This window comes from Aethalodelphis obliquidens, unplaced genomic scaffold (genome assembly GCF_003676395.1).
Source record: "Aethalodelphis obliquidens isolate GAN/ISIS:26980383/991018 unplaced genomic scaffold, ASM367639v1 scaffold2, whole genome shotgun sequence".
In the NCBI taxonomy this organism is placed as follows: Eukaryota; Metazoa; Chordata; class Mammalia; order Artiodactyla; family Delphinidae; genus Aethalodelphis; species Aethalodelphis obliquidens.
Window position 1 is genome coordinate 34613740 of NW_020837946.1, and position 18493 is coordinate 34632232.

General features: G+C 42.5%; 1 protein-coding gene across 1 annotated transcript in view; it reads right to left on the minus strand.

Moving 5' to 3' along the window:
• Positions 1 to 18493, minus strand: part of AOX1 (aldehyde oxidase 1) — a 71092-nt gene that overhangs the window by 26933 nt on the left and 25666 nt on the right. The window contains exons 17-23 of the mRNA XM_027115866.1: positions 14183 to 14352; positions 13707 to 13833; positions 11116 to 11238; positions 7705 to 7801; positions 4825 to 4949; positions 2629 to 2762; positions 1512 to 1599 (exon numbers count right to left, since the gene is read on the minus strand). Coding sequence (XP_026971667.1) covers positions 1512 to 1599; positions 2629 to 2762; positions 4825 to 4949; positions 7705 to 7801; positions 11116 to 11238; positions 13707 to 13833; positions 14183 to 14352 — 864 coding nt within the window. The remainder of the gene's footprint in view (positions 1 to 1511; positions 1600 to 2628; positions 2763 to 4824; positions 4950 to 7704; positions 7802 to 11115; positions 11239 to 13706; positions 13834 to 14182; positions 14353 to 18493) is intronic.

Here is an 18493-nt window from a genome sequence, read left to right on the forward strand (position 1 = left end):
AATCTATGTTGCACTAAACCCAATTCAAAATATAGCTTAGGGTGAATGTAAGTTGAAATAGATACACTCGTTATCTTCTAACAATATGTATGCAGGTACACCAGTTGTGGTAGAAACGATGTGATGTGTTCAACAAAGCCTGCTGTCTTTCATCCTGGGCATGCAGGAAGACTACATTTCCCATGCCCCCTTGCAGTTAGGTGGCAAAGTTCTGGCCAATAATGTGTCGATTGAAGCAAGGACCACCACTTCCAGGCCTGGTGCTCAGAACATCTCCCACACAACACTCTGCTCCCTCTCTTCCCTTCCCTTCCCTTGTCTGCTGCCCTCTGCAGAAAATCCAGTGGAGGACAAAGAGTCTTTAGGGCAGTGCTAACCAATGGAACTTCCTGTGATGATGGTAATGTTCTCTATTTGCATGTCCTATATGGCAGCCACTAGTCACAGGTGGTTATTGAGCACTTGAAATATAGTTAATGCAACTGTGGAACTGATTTTTTTTTTTTTTTTTTTTTTTTTGCGGTACACGGGCCTCTCACTGTCATGGCCTCTCCCGTTGGGAAGCACAGGCTCCGGACGCGCAGGCTCAGCGGCCATGGCTCACGGGCCCAGCCGCTCCGCAGCACGTGGGATCCTCCCGGACCGGGGAACGAACCCGCGTCCCCTGCATCGGCAGGCGGACTCCCAACCACTGCGCCACCAGGGAAGCCCTGGAGCTGAATTTTAACTTTCATTTAACTTAGTAGATTTAAATTTAAATAGCCGTATGTGCCTAGTGGCTTCCGTATTCAACAGTGCGGTCTGAGGGGAGGATGGTGGTGTTACTAGATGGAAAAAGCTTGAGTCCATGAGTGATTCTGGGTAGCAGGGTTCTCTCCTGTTCTCCGCCCACCTCCCACCCTCCTCTGATTACAGTGGGCTGTTACTTGAGCAAGAATTAACACAAAAAAGGTCTAAGTCCCAGAGAGTTTTTAGTTGTTAGAGCAGTTAGCCCATTCTGACAAGTAAACTTATTTCTTATAAAGCAAAAGAATACTTATTGTCTGCTACAGAAACTTTTCTAGGAATTAGGAATTTCTGGTACAGAGTTTTACCAAAATACCTTTGACATATTGATAAATGAGGAAGCTGTTGGCAAGCATTTGCAATTTCGCATAACATTATTGTTACAGAAATTATTCTGTTTTTACCTCCCACGTATAAAACTGTGGGAATAGTGTGGTTATCAGATCCACTTTCATGGACGTATGTATAAACTCACATGTTTTCCAGCTATGCACTCTGTAGCAGCCAATACCAGCTCGTACTTTTTCCACAAACTGGTATCTTTGAGGAAAGCAGAAAAGCTTCACTGAACCAGCCAGTAATCAGTTAGCACAAGGAAGAGACAGTGTGACGCACAATTTGTTGATTTGCTCACTGTCATTCCCCAGTAGAGAGTAGCCAGATGCTGCCCTCTGCATTTCTGTTATGTTATATTTACAACATAAATCCTCCATCCTTCTACTCACTTTATACTTTCCAAGGTAAGGGTGGCGGCCTCCAGTTATTAACATGTCTTCTCCTCGTTCCAGAATGCAGCGGACTGCACGACCATGCCTAAAACAGGAAAAAAAAAAAAAAATCGGGAGAGGTAAACTCTTTTACCTAACAGGTATTATCTAGGGTTTATGTAACGCCTAGTGAGAGCCTGGTGGCATCCACACACACCGCAGAACAGCAAAGTGACTCCCTGAGCCCAGGCTGTGCTGCTCTCAGGCATACACTGGTGACTTCTTCCTTTGGGTCAGGGCACAGTGCCTGGCACTCACTACTTATGCAAGGGGGCTCTCAGGCCCAAGGCTCCGGAGTATTGCTTTGGGGTTATTTCCCACTGTGATAATCACCTCCATGATAGGCAAACAGTCCCAAGGCCACATTATAGATGGTTACAAATGGAGGAACTCAAGTGGTGTCTGACTGCCAAGTATTCCCTGATAGGACAGGTCTGGAATGAAGGTCTTTTTGTGTCATGGGGCAGAGGAACTGACGTACATTACTTAGCAAAGAAATTAAGCCTTCTAGGTGTGCCTATTCCAAAGACAATTTCCTATGGTTATATTCTGACACCCTTAAAGGAAAATGGTACTATAAATAAAGGTAAGCATAACAGAAGCAAATTTTCCATTTAAATTAAGGGGAAAAAATATATACACACACACACACTTTTGAGATACACATATTTATATCTATCTATATGTATATAAACCTTTTGAGATATGTATAGGTGTAGATATATAGATAGATATAAATGTCTACCTCAAAAGGTTGAACTGACCTATGTAGATATACAGGTGCTAAGGACAAATAACCCCACCCTTTCAGGATCTGCTTCTGTCTATCTCCAGGTATTATATATTTTACTGTGGTTTTTACTCTTTTCAGTAATTGATTCTCATTTTTGTTTTTATAGTATGTAGTTTGACAATATAAAATAAAGAAGTTGTAATAAGCTGGCAGCTGGTTTGTATATTATATGTGATTTTAAATAACCTTGACCCAGATTCTTCCTCCTTAACCGCAATATTGAAAATATTCAATGTGACCTCACTTTATTTTTAGTCCACTTAACAGATTTTCTCCACTTACTTGTTTGCAGCAAATGCGGTGATGGCTGCCATGATGCCAGTTTTCATCACCTTCCCCCCGAAAGCCCCACCAACACGCTTTACATGACACATGACCTTGTTAGCTGGGAGCTTCAAGATTGAAGCAACTATGTCCTGCGAATGATAACAGTTCTCATTAATCTGACCCATCTGCAGCAAGGGAGTGGGAATAGTCCTTACACATGTTGATTCCTTAATGTTGTACATGATACACAAATTGTGTGTTTATACTAAATAATGGGATGATTTCCAGTAACCTAAGCATGCATCCATGCTGAGCTCAGCCGTATTTAGCTGTAATGACAGCACCAAAACTATCATTAATATTAAGTAGTTCTTCCAATATCAATGAGATATTTTTGTGATAATAAAATTAAAAAAAAATTTTCCCCATGAACTACACCCAAGGTATCCTTTGGGATATGTTTCCTGCAGCAGTGAGATTTCGTGCCTTCCAAGCCTCTCTCAGACTGGGTCTTTTCCCTGCACACCACTGTCTCCACTGGAGAACGAGCACTCCTCACCCTCCATTCGGATTCAGTTGGCTGGTCGGTCTTCCCTGGATGTAGGCCTTGCTCTTCCTTGCCATCCTAATGTTTGAGGTCATTAAGTCTTTTTTGTTGTTGTTGTTATAAATTTATTTATTTATTTGTTCTTACTTTTATTTTTGATTTTTGGCTGCATTGGGTCATTGTTGCTGCGCACGGGCTTTCTCTAGTTGTGGCGCGCGAGGCGTGGGGCTTGCTATTCGTTGCGGTGCGCGAGCTTCTTGTTGTGGTGGCTTCTCTTGTTGCAGAGCACGGGCTCAGTAGGTGCGCAGGCTCGGTAGTTGTGGCACGCGGGCTCTAGAGCGCAGGCACAGTAGTTGTGGTGCACGGGCTTAGTTGCTCCGTGGCATGTGGGATCTTCCTGGACCAGGGCTTGAAGCCACGTCCACTGCATTGGCAGGTGGATTATTAACCACTGTGCCACCAGGGAAGTCCAGGTCATTAAGTCTTAATAACTCATTTTTATAGGTGGGGAGCCCAAGGGGAATGAAGTGATGGGACCAATGTCACACAGGGAGTGAGAGGCACAACAGGAGTGGAATGGAATTCGCCTGATCCTTCTTAGTGTTCCACCTTCTAAGAGGCCTCATTCTCCACATTCCCACATTCCTACTTGCTCTGGTAATGACACTGGCTCCTTGTGACCTACTGAATCAAGACCCCAGTGTTTGTTCCCCTTACTTTCACCCTGATGCTTAAACTAGCCACCCCAGGCACCTCCAGCTTGGGCAGTCTTCGTACTATTCCTCCTTCTTTACATGCATGCTGCCTGGCATATAGGACACAGGCAAAAAGTGTTTGCAGAAGGGACAAGTGAATGAATGAATGAACGAATCAGTGGCATTTGATCGTGGTGTGGAACTCCCTGGAAATGGCTTCTCCTCTCACCATCTAGACGAACCTCATTCCCACTGTAAATCCCAGCTTAAGACTTCATCTTCATGAGACTTCCTGGATGATTCTCGGGCTTTACAAACCTCCATTCCCTTAATTCTTCCACCTATGTAAATTCTGACTTTGCTGGTTGCATTCTGCCCAGTACTATTTCCTAATTGCTTCATGTGAGTTAGGTGACTGTAAGTTTTGGAGGGCAGGCCTTCCTTTGTTAAATTTTGGGTTTTTTTTTTTTCAGTTTTATTGAGCAATAATTGACATACATCACTGTATAAGTTTAAGGTACACAGCATGATGGTTTGATTTACATGTATTGATTACCACAATAGGTCTAGTTAACATCCACCATCTCATATAGATACAATTAAAAGAAAAAAATTTCTCCTTGTGACAAGAACTCTTAGGATCTGTTTCTTAACAACTTTCATATATAATACAGCAGTGTTGACTATAGTCATCATTTCTTTCGTGTTCTTAACAGTGTCAAGAGTATAGAAAAAGAGACCGGCTGATCCCATAACTGATTTTAAAGTTACAGACCCACAAACAGAAGGCCATTACTTTCATAATACTATCTTAAAAGTTTTAAAGTTGTATGGTTATTAATACCCAAATGGATATGGCTATTAGTATTCCAAACTCCTTCAGTTTCTAAAATGTTCTAAATTGTTCTTGGTATATCTGTTGACAGAAACCACTTAGCCATGTCCCCTCCATAATGGTCCCCACATTACCTGTATGTATTTGGGAAACTGTGTGGACACGTAGACATCAATTTCTTGATCCTCTCCTTTGGGAACAACAAGCATGCTTTGGGTTTCCATATAAAAATGTTCTTGACCTCCCATGTGTATTTCACCTGTTAGAGGAAAATATTCCAGAATCAAGGAGGCAGTCAGATAGGACAGGTAGCACCCCTCAGGTGTTATCTCATTACAGAGAAATTACGACAGTGCTTCTGCTGGGGCAGTGGGTTACATTTCCATTTTGTTCTTTTATATCTTCTGTTTCTTTGCTGAGATTTTCTATTTTTTTTCATTTGTTCCAAGTGTTTATGTATTCCAAACATAACAATATTTAGCTTTTATTATACCTGCATATTTGAAGTAGAGTTCTGCAGGGGAATGTGTCATGTCTGCCAGCAGGGTAGGTCTTAGAGTGATAGGGAAAGATGTGTGACTTTTCAGAGTCAAAATACTACAGCAAGGAGAATTCCAGTTCCAAGACAAGATGGAGTAGATACATTTCTCCCTGTTCCTTCTTCTATGTACAGCTAACAATTCTGGACATTATATGTAATAAAAGAAACATAAGAAGGTTCTGAAAAGTAGAGGAGAAGGCAAACCAGCTAGGGACTTTGGGACCCAAGGAAAGACACAATGTTGAGTTCAGTGGGTTTTGTTATTGTTTGCTTCATATATCCCAGACTTGGTGCCAGGGAAGCAGAAATCCAGAAACACCAACAGGCAAAGAGAAAAAAAATCCCCCAAGAAAAGCCTACTTTCTCTAGCCAAAGGACCAGGAGAGCGGAAGCCTATGAAGACAGAAAACTTTTATGCAATACCTACTCTGCTCTAGCCAAACACTACAGAAAAAACTGAAGACCTATCTCTGTTTGCAAAAGTTGAGTGGGGAGCTTAGACTTCCACCCTTATCAAGCTGTGATGAGGTACCCCAAATCTTCCGCTGGGGTGGTGTTAATGGGGACCCTACAGGGAACCTGGACTTCCATGCTCCACCTGGCAATAACAAGACATCACCCCTCGTTCCTTCCAACACAGGGTCAGAGGAGTTCTGGTAAAACAGATGATTTAAATAAGATCCAAAGTCTTACAACATAATATCCAAAGTGAACCGGATAAAATCAGAAGTCATTCATCATACCAAGAACTCAACTTGAATGAGAAAAGACAATCAACAGATGCCAACAGCGAGATGACACAGATGTAGGAACTATCTGTCAAGGATTTTAAAGCAGCCATCATAAAAATGCTTTAATTTACATAAACACTTGGGACAAATGAAAAACAATAGAAAATCTCAGCAAAGAAACAGAAGATATAAAAGAACAAAATGGAAATTTTAGAACTAAGAAATACAACACTCAGAATATAAGGGGCTCAGTGGATGAGCTCAAAAACAGAATAGAGAGAACAGCGGGAATCATCAGGGAACAAGAATACAGAACAATAGAAATTGCTCGACCTGAGCAATAGAGAGAATAGACTGAAAAGAAAATGAGTAGAGCCTCAGAAACAGTTGTGATTAAAATTAAAGTCTGAACATTTGTGTCATTAAAGTCGAGTATTTGAAGATGTAATACGTGAAAATTTCCCAAACTTGGTAAAAGACACCAACTTACAGAAGCTGAGTAAATCCCAAAGAAGATAAACCAAAGAAACTCATGCCAAGACACATCACAGTCAAACTTCTGAAAACTAAAAACAAAGTATGTTGAAAGAAGAGAGAGAAAAACACTGCCTCTCCTATTGGGGAAAAATACTTCAAAAGACAGCAGATTTCTCATCAGAAACCATGGAGGCCAGAAGAACTGGTATAACATACTTCTTCAAGTGCTAAAAGACCTGTCAACTCAGAATTCTATATTCAGTGAAAATATCTTTCAAGGATAAAAAAGAAATTAAAAAGACATTCTCAGATGGGGGCTTCCCTGGTGGCGCAGTGGTTGAGGGTCCGCCTGCCAATGCAGGGGACACAGGTTCGTGCCCTGGTCTGGGAAGATCCCACATGCCGCGGAGCGGCTGGGCCCGTGAGCCATGGCTGCTGAGCCTGCGCATCCGGAGCCTGTGTTCCACAACGGGAGAGGCCACAACAGTGAGAGGCCCGCGTACCACAAAAAAAAAAAACAAAACAAAAAACCAACTGTATGTTTATGTAAGATAATATCCTTGTTCTTAGAAAATGGACACTGTGGTATTTAGGAGGACAGAGGCATCAAGTCAGTAACTTACTCTCAAATGGCTCAGAAAAAAATGTGTGTGTGTGTGTATGTGTGTGTGCATATGTCTCTCTCTCTCTATATATATATAGAGAGAGACAGACAGACAGGCAGAGAGACAGAGACAGAGACAGAGACAGAGACACACACACACACAGAATGATAAAGCAAGTGTCATGAAATGTCTATTGGGGAATCTGGGTAATTAGGAGTTTCTTTAATGTTTCTGCAACTTTTCTGAAATCTAAAACTCTTTCAAAATAAAAAGTTACAAAAATTTTATTGGAAAGTTCAAATCAACTGATTTCCAAGAGGGAAATTTAATTTTCATTACATATATACATAACTAAAGGAAGTCTGCAAGGAAGTGGGGGAAGGAGACAGGGAGGGAAAGAGGAAAGGAAGGAGAAAGCAGAGATGGAGGGGGGAGGGAGAAGTCAAAAAGGATGAAACAGAAAGAAACATGGGCTCTGGAAATCCTGAAAAAAGCTATCAATCCACAGTGCTTCGTGGCTTAGTGGCTGTTGTATGATGGTGCTCCTTAACCACTCTGAGCCTCAGTTTCTGGACCTTCAGGAAAACAGACACCATCTGTATAACAACTGGGCAGGCTGGGGTTGCTTCCCCTCTCATCATTCTTTTCAGATAGTTTTACCTTCAAGAATTTGATCCACCATTTTAAATGCTTCATCAATATTTCCATACTCCAGTTTCCTTTCTTGCTCGAAGAAGGACTTGTGTTGTATAGCTTCCTAGAAAGAGAACAGAAAAGTGAGGCCCCCGGGGCAAGAGACCCAGCCCTACAGCAGTAGCCACATGTGATGCTGCATCGTCTGAGTCTGCGCAGCGCTTCTCTTGCTCTGGAATCGCAGGAGCTGAGCTGAGAACCAGGCTGCAGAAAGACTCCCCATGGAGCAAATGCAAATGTCCGCATCAAAAAAAAAAAAAAAAGTATGCTCAGAAAACACCTAGCACCAGGTGGTCCCATTACGGAACTAATATTTCCAGGCAGATTATTCTTTTCATTCCACAGCCCATGTTATGCAGCCAGTGTAACAAGGCACAGGGGTTTAGATCTTGGGCTCTGGACCCAGTTGGAGTTGTGTCCATTTTCTCCATTTACCAGCTGTTTGACTGTGGGTCTATTACTTCACTTCTTTGAGCCTCATCTGTAAAATGAAGGTAGAGTTGTGCACATAGCTCCAATAGGTTTGTGGAAAGAATAGAATGAAATGAGGCATGAAAGAGCTTACATGGCATATAATAAGTGCTCTGTCAGTGTTAGCTGAAGACACTCTAGTGATAAGGACATGGTGGCCTTGCCTGCCAGCCCCAAGCTCCTCTGGGGGTATGAGTACAGCATTTGCACCTGGGACCTCCAGCCCTGGAAGAAAGATTCCATTACAAGTCCAGAGTGGGTACCACAAATCCACTTATATTCTGGCTCCTAATGGCTTCTCCCAGATGCCTACTGAAAGGGGTACAGTAGTAGGTACACATAATCAGGGATGTAGCTATAATAATCTAGGTTGGTTTTCTTACCTATCCTTAGGAATTCATCTTGCTGTAATCCCTGGGTCCTTGGCAAACGTGACATGCCAGCTCCTGCCAGAATTTCTACAATGCATTATTGTCCATCTATGAAATTCCAGCCTGCTGGCGGCTAGGGGTTCTCCTAACTCTGGTTCCCTCTGGCCACCAATCAGTGTCTAGACCTATCCGTATACCTTACGGGATGTTCTATTGTGATCCTGCCATTTCCTCCATTCAAAAAGTGGGTTGGTTTTTTTCTACTACCATGGGGCCAAGGGTCTTTGATAGAGTGTCTGTTGATCGCTTCTATTGCTGATCAGCTGCTGGACCTTGGGTAACTGTGTCTTTCAGTTTCTGCATCAGAATGGGGAGAACAACAGTTTTTACCTCATAGGATTGTTGTGAGCATTTAGTGAGTTAATGAAGGAAACCTGCTTAGAACAAGGTAAACACACAGAGAACTCTAGGTATTAGCTATGGCCACGTTGTTGACCATGACGATTGATAAGAGATTCTGGTCGGAAGCATAGTTTTCTCACCATGGTCATCAGCCTGACCCCGTGAGCCAAGAGTTTTGATAGCATTTCCCCATTCAAACTATTAAAAATTCAAAACAGCATAAGCTAGGTTAAACAGTAGTGATAGTGCTGGAGATCCATTTGTTTTTATCCTATTTTGATTGATAACACACTTCCTAATGGAATCAATTCATATGATTTTCTTATTAATCTAAGACTCAGATATTCTAGGTTCAAAACAGAAATTAAGTTTTATAAATCCAATTTTTTTTTAAGTTTAATCTTTTTTTCCACTTCCCTTGCTGCTTGCTCTTTGAGTAACTTGGAGCTAATTTCCTGAATATTTCTTGGTCAGCAAAGTGATAAAAAGAACTGTAATGTGTAGGGAGCAGGACATACTTCCTTGCTATACAGTTTGATTAAATCTACTTGATCTAGTTGATTAACCCTGGAGAGCTTAACCTCTGATATAAACATATATAAAGAGGTAGCTCTTTTCCACGATGTCAAAGTTTGGTATTTGATGCTGGGATTCTCTGGCAGACAATGAGATGTGCCGGTCCAAGTTGGGGGGGAAGGGGTGGGAAGAGAGTGGTGTCTATTTGCTTATTTGGAATTTTATTTGGCTGGAAAGTGGGGTGAGGGGGAAGGGAAGATATTTAGCTACTGGAATTGGGCAAAGAATTACAAACAAGATTTTTGATAAAGTATTACGGACATAATTTCTTACTAAGAAGTAAGCCTAACTCTAAAACAAAATGTTGAGGAAGGAATGTATAAAGTATGCAAGAAGAGCAGGCAACATATGAATGAAAAGGGTTTAAGAAGGGAACAGAATGTTTGAATTTGAAACTGGCCAGGAAAATTTGGAAAGCATAATCACTCTTGGACTCCAACTAAACTTTTATGTTTTTGTCTCCTTGACATGATTTTATTTTAATTTCAGAACACTGAGGACATTGTCCAGAAACAAACACTATGTTCCTTGGCATGAAGCAGCATGATAGGAAACATAACCAAGGCCAAGTTCTCCTGGAGACACTAATCTTGGCCAACTTATTTCCTTATTTTCTGCCTCAGAGCATGCTAGTCACCTAGAGCCCAATTTATTTATTATGTTGTGGAGATAATATCGTATTCCGAGATTACACTGAGTCTGTATGTGCTGAATCTTATCTATTCATGATGCTTTCCCAACTTTCGTGCTTCTATTATTTAGTAAATTATAAGAACCAGTGAAATATATGCAGAAGAATACTCATATCATTTCAGGGAGATGAGTCTGAAAACCTTCATAAATTTCAAAATCCTTTTTAAAAAACCGGATAGGAAATGCAGTTCCCCAATTTGTTTAAGTTGCCAAAATAGCTGTAGGCATCATAGGATCTATTTCTCATACTTACTTAAGATATGCATTAAAGGATCTAAAACTAGTGTCTCCAATATATGCTTCATAGAGCATCTTGTTGGTTCTCACTCTGTACCTGAAAGAGTCTGGGTGAAGGTGTATATGGAGTCCTAGGGTGTGTCCCCTCTCCTGAACATTGTTGGTTACCCATCCAGCATTCTTTTCACCTGTCCCCTTCCAAATAGTGCTCAGATTTCTGTTTAGGTCTCCATCACTTCCCCGTACAGCCCATAAACCGCAAAGAAATCTGACCCCCCACCGCCAGCAGTAACCACCAGTTCTTGCCAGTCATGAATCCAGAGAGGGATGTGACCTACTCGTGGGATGTTGGGACAATGGCATCCTTTCTTGCTTATTGGACGTGAACTGGAAGCTCCTGGCTGCCAACCTGTCACCACGGGAGATAAAGCCTGTACCATGGGCAGCAAGGAGGAGAGGCAGAAGATCAGCTTTCTTGCTAACACTGATAGAGTTTGAGGCCAACAAAGCCCCTGTTTTTCGGAAGCCACTTTGAGTTGGATTTTCTTTCCTGTTTCTGCGGTCAAAAGCGTGTTAAGTGATATGCCACTGAAATCTGCTCTTCTGGCGCAACCTTTGAACTCATTACCTCGATGGTCAGGATCAGTGGCTCCAAATCTCGGTAGACAATCTTCACTCGCTGCGCAGCTCGCTTTGCCTGAACCTCGGAATCAGCAATCACGGCACAGACAAGCTCACCCACGCAAAATACCTACAACACAGAAAAGACCTCTGTGCCCAAGGAGGGCAGGCACCAGGGCCTCTCCTTTCGTTCATTCCCCGCCTCCCTGCTATCACAGAGCCAGACACACAGTCAATAACCCCTTCACGTGTGACTTAACCGCAGTGCTGTGGTGAACGAAGGCTTCGGTAGGGAAGCACATTTGTCAGAGTTGGCCTGCTGACCTCGGGCACTGGGAGAGTGCAGGTCTTTGCGCTGCATCATTGGCAGCGGTGGCTGAAGAGGGACAGGTCTGAGGCTGCCTCATGTACAGCAGAAGAGTCAGTCCCGTAGTTTGACCTGGGGTTGCCACACCACGAGCTGGGCCATTCTGAGAAGTGGCCTCTCCTTCATGAACCGGGAGCACAGACCATCTCACCCAGACCATCTCACCCAGAGAGGAAGGAGGGAGAGAGTGATAATGCAGCACTGCTGGTGAGCACATGTCTGTCTGCCCTGAACTGTGGTGGAGCACAGGTTTTTCACGGAGAGAAGTGACTACAGGAGCCAAGAGCGAGCCCGGAGCATTCTTCGGTTCACCAGCAGGTGGGGTAGGTAGGCGGCCTAAGGAGGTCACCCAGGGACCAGGGTAGAAAGCGGATGGGGATAAACAAGGTTAAGGCTCCAGAGAGGTAAAACAGTCAGGACTGGAAGAAGTCATACGACCCTTTGATTCTCTTTCCCACCTTTTACTGAGATCCAAATCAAAACATAATCACTCATTTTTAAGAACGACATTAGATTATTAGGTCTTTTCTACAATGAACATATAGTAGTTTTATCACCAAACAAAAATGGTAGTTAAAGAAAAGTTAAATCCAGCACACACACACAAAAGGGTGTTGGGTACGGGTGGGCGGGGGCAGTGGGGAGACACATGAAACAAAAATGGCAAGTGTTAATAACGGTTGGAGCTGCGTGATGGGCCTAAGGGGATTCATTGTACTAGTCTCTATTTTTGTGTGTGTTTAAAATTTCTGCAATGAAACGATTTTTTAAAGATATAGCGTGCTAAGGACAAATGTTAAAAAAAGGAATGAAACTAACGGAGGCAATCATTCGCAACAGCTCTGTTCTCCGCTCTCCACAGACGTGGGTCTTGCCCTGTGACCTGGTTCACAGACACGCCCCTGAGATGCTCAGAATCAACGTGCACACACCTCAGGGCCCAGGAGGGCTTCGCTTGGGTAATTAACATTTACGCAAAGGCCATAGCTCTCATTGTCCTCTGCCTTGGGGGAGGTTCAACCTTGACTTCAGACTCTCAGTCACCAAACTTTCATTTTTATCAACTGTGTCTGCTAGTGAGAGCCAGAGGCAGGGACTCTTGCAAATGATAAAGCTCTTTTGGGTAAACACTGAACTGAGAATCTGGAGTTATGCAGGAAACCTTCTGGACACTGCCCTTGCTGCATCTTCTGATAACCTGAGATACAGTCGCCAATGTTTCAATCATCTGAAACGTTCAAATGGCGACAATGCTATTTGTCAGTCAGCGACAATGTTCCTCTGCTCATTTACTCTTCTTTGTAGGAAGCAGTGCATGGAATATGCCAATGAATCAGACGTGGGCCCTCACTCAAGGCATTTTACTAGGTAGGAGAAATAGGTAAGACATAGACATAGACACATAAGCTCAATATAAGACAGACAGTGCAATAAAGGTCCACTTTGCCTTCTCCTGCAGACTTTAAGTTCTGCAAGGGCAAGAACCACAGGGGTCTTGTTCACCTACGGCAGTAGGTGCTCACTTAAAAGATGCCTGTTGAACACATGGCATATGAATGAATGAGAGAGTGAGTTCCGAGAGGGAGAGAGAACTCCTGGATTAAAGGATAAGGAAAGACTTCATGGTGGAGCTACCCCTTGAACTTGGACGTTGGACTGAGACTGGGGCAATGGCAAGGGATTCTCAGGGAAAGTATCAGAAAATAAAAGTCATTATTCTCTTCTCATATATCCTTTCATAAGTATGAAAGCAACACATGATCTTACTACTAGAAAATATAAAACACTCAAGTATCTTTTATATAACTAGTCAACTTCTTTACTTACATGGAAAATGAATATTTTTGAACTAATTCACTATTAGAATATAGTGATTTATTTATTTATTTATTTTTTTGTGGTACGCGGGCCTCTCACTGTTGTGGCCTCTCCCGTTGCGGAGCACAGGCTCCGGACGCACAGGCTCAGCAGCCATGGGTCACGGACCCAGCTGCTCCACGGCATGTGGGATCTTCCCGGACCGGGGCACGAACCCGTGTCCCCTGCATCGGCAGGCGGATTCTCAACCACTGCGCCACCAGGGAAGCCCAGAATATAGTGATTTATAATAAGCATTCAAAGAATACTGGAATCCTTTATGATGTGCCAAGTTCAATGTTATCTTTTAAGAAAATACGAAGTGTCATAAGCTGAGGAAGTTACTTTTAAAACAGAAAGCAAAAATGCAGTACCTCATCTGTCGATAGAAGTTTCTCAGGTACGGTTAAAAGGCGGAAGGAGTTGATGCCATGAAGATGTTCCTCAGTCAGGATGTCCACCACACCTGGCAGGCTGAGAGCTTCTGACAGATCCACAGACCTAGATGAGAACACACAGAACAGGGCTACTCAGGGTGGCCCCGCAGCCTGCAGACCACAGAGAACTTGCTTAATCCGAGAATAAGATACAAGAGAGGGAAGATACATCCAAAACCCTCCAATAGTTCTATGCCAGACAATGGGGGAAAAATTCCTGGGACAATGAAGTTATTATACGGAGGGACAAACTGTGGTGAAGCCTACACTTTGATCCCATTTCACTTCAAATCTAATACATTGGACATTGCCAACAAACAGCTTACCCTCTTCAAACCATTACTTTTCACTAATGTGACTTGGCCAAAAAAGGCAATCATTTCTGTCTACTGGGTAAAAACCTTATCACTTACACAATCTTAGCGTGAGCTCTTGAGCTTGTTACAAAAGTCAAGAACAGCTCCCGGTCCACTGCAGGCATGTCATCACAGTAGATGGCTTCACCTGTGGCATGCTTAATACCAGACAGATGCATGATGGGATGGCCAACTGGGTCTTGAGGGAGCTGCTTTGGGTCTGCATTCTGTTTAATCAATAATCAACATATCATTTTTATAATCATATTATGCACATCTCTCATAAGAGGGGAGCTATATCATTTACATCCAAACCAGAACACTTTCGAAAATAAAAACGTCACTATTAATAACACCAGGACAGTAAGCCTACTTCAATAATTCAGTAGGCAAACTGGGATGTATAGCCATGATGTTGTTCTTATTTTTTTCCCCACTATTTTGATACAGACCACAAACGTCTCTAACGCAAATTCTATTTGTGTAAGTAAATGAATATAAATCTTTCTTCCTGACAATAGAAAATGATGTCCTCTTGCAAATGCTCATGTATTTCTTTAACTTTTATTATCAAAATTATTTTACTGTTGTAGCTAAGCATGGTACATGTACTATTTTGCAGAAAAGCCTGATGACCATGTTTATAGAAAATGAGTGCATGTATTCAACCACAAGAGCTTTTGTTATTTTCTTCTTTGAGTGAGGAAGTCTAAGAAATAATTGGTAAGACTCAACTCAGACAATCCTGATAAAGAATGAAGGACAAAGGAAGTTGCATTTTGAGTAATGATTCACTAATAAGACTTTTTCTTAGAGACCCACGGAGTAAAATGTCTTGCCACTGGTATACCTTAAATACGCTTCATTAACCAAAGTCGAAATTAAGAAACATAACATCTCCTCCAGTATTTTAAAATGAGAGAGTTGTTAGCTTTCTTGGTTGGGAAAAGAATTGGAGATATGAAGAAAGAAGGGTTAAGAGACATGGTATAGACCACGCTCAGAGGCCAGGGGCAAGGCTGAGGCTGCCGAGGGGTCCGGTGATGGCACTGTGGGAGGTGGGAATTCCAGGAAAGTTGCCAGCCAAGCGGCCACTCCCAAAAGGCTCCTCTCAAAGAAGGCAGCTCTGGGGCCTGGAGCTCTGCGGGAGGAGCCGCCTGCGAGGCAGTGCAGAGCTGCCCCGTCCACACCTCGCGGGGTCAGTACTGCATCCGGCACCAGGGCTGAGGCCAGACCCCCTAGGCTTTCTCAGGAAGACCCGGGCAGGAGGAGGGTTGGCCAAGGTAAGGCCCGGAAAAAGCTATGGAGGCTCCCTTTCCCACCCCATCTGCTGCTCCACACCGCTTTTCACGGCGTCACCCTGAGCCTGGGTGAGGCACGGGCTCTTTCTTTGAGATGAGGCTCACAGTGCTCCACTACATCACACAGTAGGAGGGAAGACAGAAAGGGCACCAACAGGGCTTCCCTGGTGGCGCAGTGGTTGAGAGTCCGCCTGCCGATGCAGGGGACAAGGGTTCGTGCCCCGGTCCGGGAAGATCCCACATGCCGCGGAGCGGCTGGGCCCGTGGAGCCATGGCCGCTGAGCCTGCGCGTCCGGAGCCTGTGCTCCGCAACGGGAGGGGCCACAACAGCGAGAGGCCCGCGTACCGCAAAAAAAAAAAAAAAAAGAAAAGAAAAGGCACCAACAGAACACATGCTGGTCAGCACCTCTACTGAGAGGAAAAGAAGCCATAGAAGCTGACCTGTTTCCAGCTCAGCATCATGTAAGGCATCTGAGAAATTTTTAAAAAGTAAATACATTTGTATTTGATTCCCAGAATGTGCAGTTTGAGAAAGCCTACTTGTTACATATTGACAATACATCAGCTGTTTGATTCCATCTAGAGTGGTAGCTCATGTCAATCATAGCTGCAGATTTTCCAGAGTCAGCGCTTCCCTTGGTTCAACGAAAGTGCACTGAGGCTCTTGCTGCACAGAATGGAAGGGAAAGACCCTAGTTGTCTGGGATCCCACTGATCGACTGTCATGTTTTCTTCTCATGCAGGCGTTTTGCCTTTCTGAACATTTGGATTCCATTTACCAAATACCATGAATGGAGGAAAGCCAGCATGGTTACGATGGGAACTTTACATAAAGGTATCTGTAAAAAGACACCTCCCCAAGCCCCTCTGCTGCTCACGAGATCCGGGAAGAATGGTTGTCAGTCACTGCCAACCTACTTGAGGGACTCAAAAAATAAACCTTCAGCTTGAGATAGATCAGAGGTTCTCTAGGCAGGAACCTGGAGAAACCTCTGATCTGTCAGAGGGAAAAGGAGAGTGGCACATGTAATCCGAAAACGCGTTCAGCATTTTTATTGGTTATTAGAGAAATGAGGAAACAAACCCTATTGTTTTTATACTATAAATGACAACAAGTAAGATATCAGCCAAATTTTCCCTGACAGTTATATGTAGAAAGTAGAGTCATTTCTCAAATGAATTTGGCATAAGACATATGTGTAGGATGCTCTGAACTTACTCCTATTTCATATAAAATATACTGTTTTACAGTAAAATATATACTTACTGATAAACATTTATTGTTTTAAAGCCCATATTTGCTTCACTTAAATGTAAACTTCAATTCTGTAGTTAGTACCAGACAATGCACCAGAAAAGGAATGTTGGCTAAGTCTTTGTGTTTTGTTTTGTGGTGGTTGTGTTCATCCTGACTTTATCAACTAGAAAGCAGAAGATTATGAAGAAAAATAATTTAGAACTTGGACTAGGCACCGTTAAATAAAGGTGGACATTAGGCCACAAATGTAGGGGAAGGCGGGAAATGAGAGAAAATTTTCCATGTTGGGGTTCAGGCAATATGAACAGGAATTTGAATCAGCCCCAGTGCACACCAGCCCCATCCTCACGGCCAAGTGCTCTCAGCAGGCTTCTTCTCCCTCTTCTCTGAGAAGCTGAGGTGGTGATCCAAAGAAAAACGTATCAGGTCCGGTTTGTTTCAGATGGTAGGGACTGATTCCGCTGTGAAATGCCCCCAAAGTGCTGCCCTATAATGCTGTGTTGAGTTCTCCATTTGAACAACATTTGAATGAAGAATCACCCACATCTTTTTTTTTTTTTTAATCCAAAGAGATTTTTTCTATCCTGAAGAGCAAAATTCCAGGTAATCCATAAGCTTAGACACTAAGGAAACACATTCATAGGTCTCTACATAGGCTCTGGGAGTTTTCTATGACATAATACTTTTTACTATAAATACTGAAACGCATCACTGCTTTTTGAAACCTTGCTGTGAGCCCTGCCTGCCAAAAGGTTGAAGATAAATGCCAAAATACATCTTTCATATATATATCTATAAATATAAAATTGATTAATTTAGCTGAAGCTATAAAATTTTTTTTAAAAAGTCGGTTGTGATGAATCTACTGATGAAAGAGGTTGTATTTGATTACTTGCTTGTGTTTGTTATATGGCTAAAGATACCACGGAGGAAAGAATGTTGTCTCCTCTAACTGGTGATCTCTGTCAAAAGGCTTTTAAGCAAATTAACTGATTTGGGGGAAAAAAAATATTGGTCATGACTGCTGAAGTTCCTCTAGCAATGTGGGTATTTGTGTGTGTGTGTGTGTGCGCCTGTGCGCGTGTGTGTATGTGTGAAAACCCAGAGGAAAAACAAAAATAAAATATATATGTGAGAGATACACTACTTCCAAAACTTGATCTTGCAATCTATAATAACAAACTATGTGAAGATTATCACTTTTCTTTGGATGACTTGAAAGCCCATTAATTTGTTGTTGTCCCCGTGGTTGTTGAAGTTTATTCCATGGTCAAGGCAGTGTTAGGGTATTTATAAATGAGCCAAACGTTGCAGTGGTCGTATTTTACACCGGGGAAGAGGGAAGCTATTTTTGACTTTCAAAATGATCACTTTCAACACTTTCAATGGAGTTTGGCATATTTGAATTTTGAATATACTGAACCTAAAAACTGAAGAGATATATACCAACAGGGAACTGTTTGTTACGACATACTGTAAGCTTTTATAACTAAGTTCAACAATAGATCCAATGAACTGAATCTATTTAAAAAGCATCTTTACAAAGCCTTTTCATGCTCTTGACTTAATAAAACTCTCAAGGTAAAGTTTCTTGATAACAATTTCAAGGAGAAGCACTGAATCTTATCTAGTTTACCAATAGGAGGACTTCAGGCGATACTCTTATGATGTTGTAGCTGAAAATTCTGTTTGAAAGTCATGAGGACTTGTGTTCCAATAGGCAGCTTTCATTAGGAGACCTTGAAATTAGCTCTTAGAACTTACGTTTGATTCAACTCTAAAACTCTAACTCACAGAGAAAACACTTGG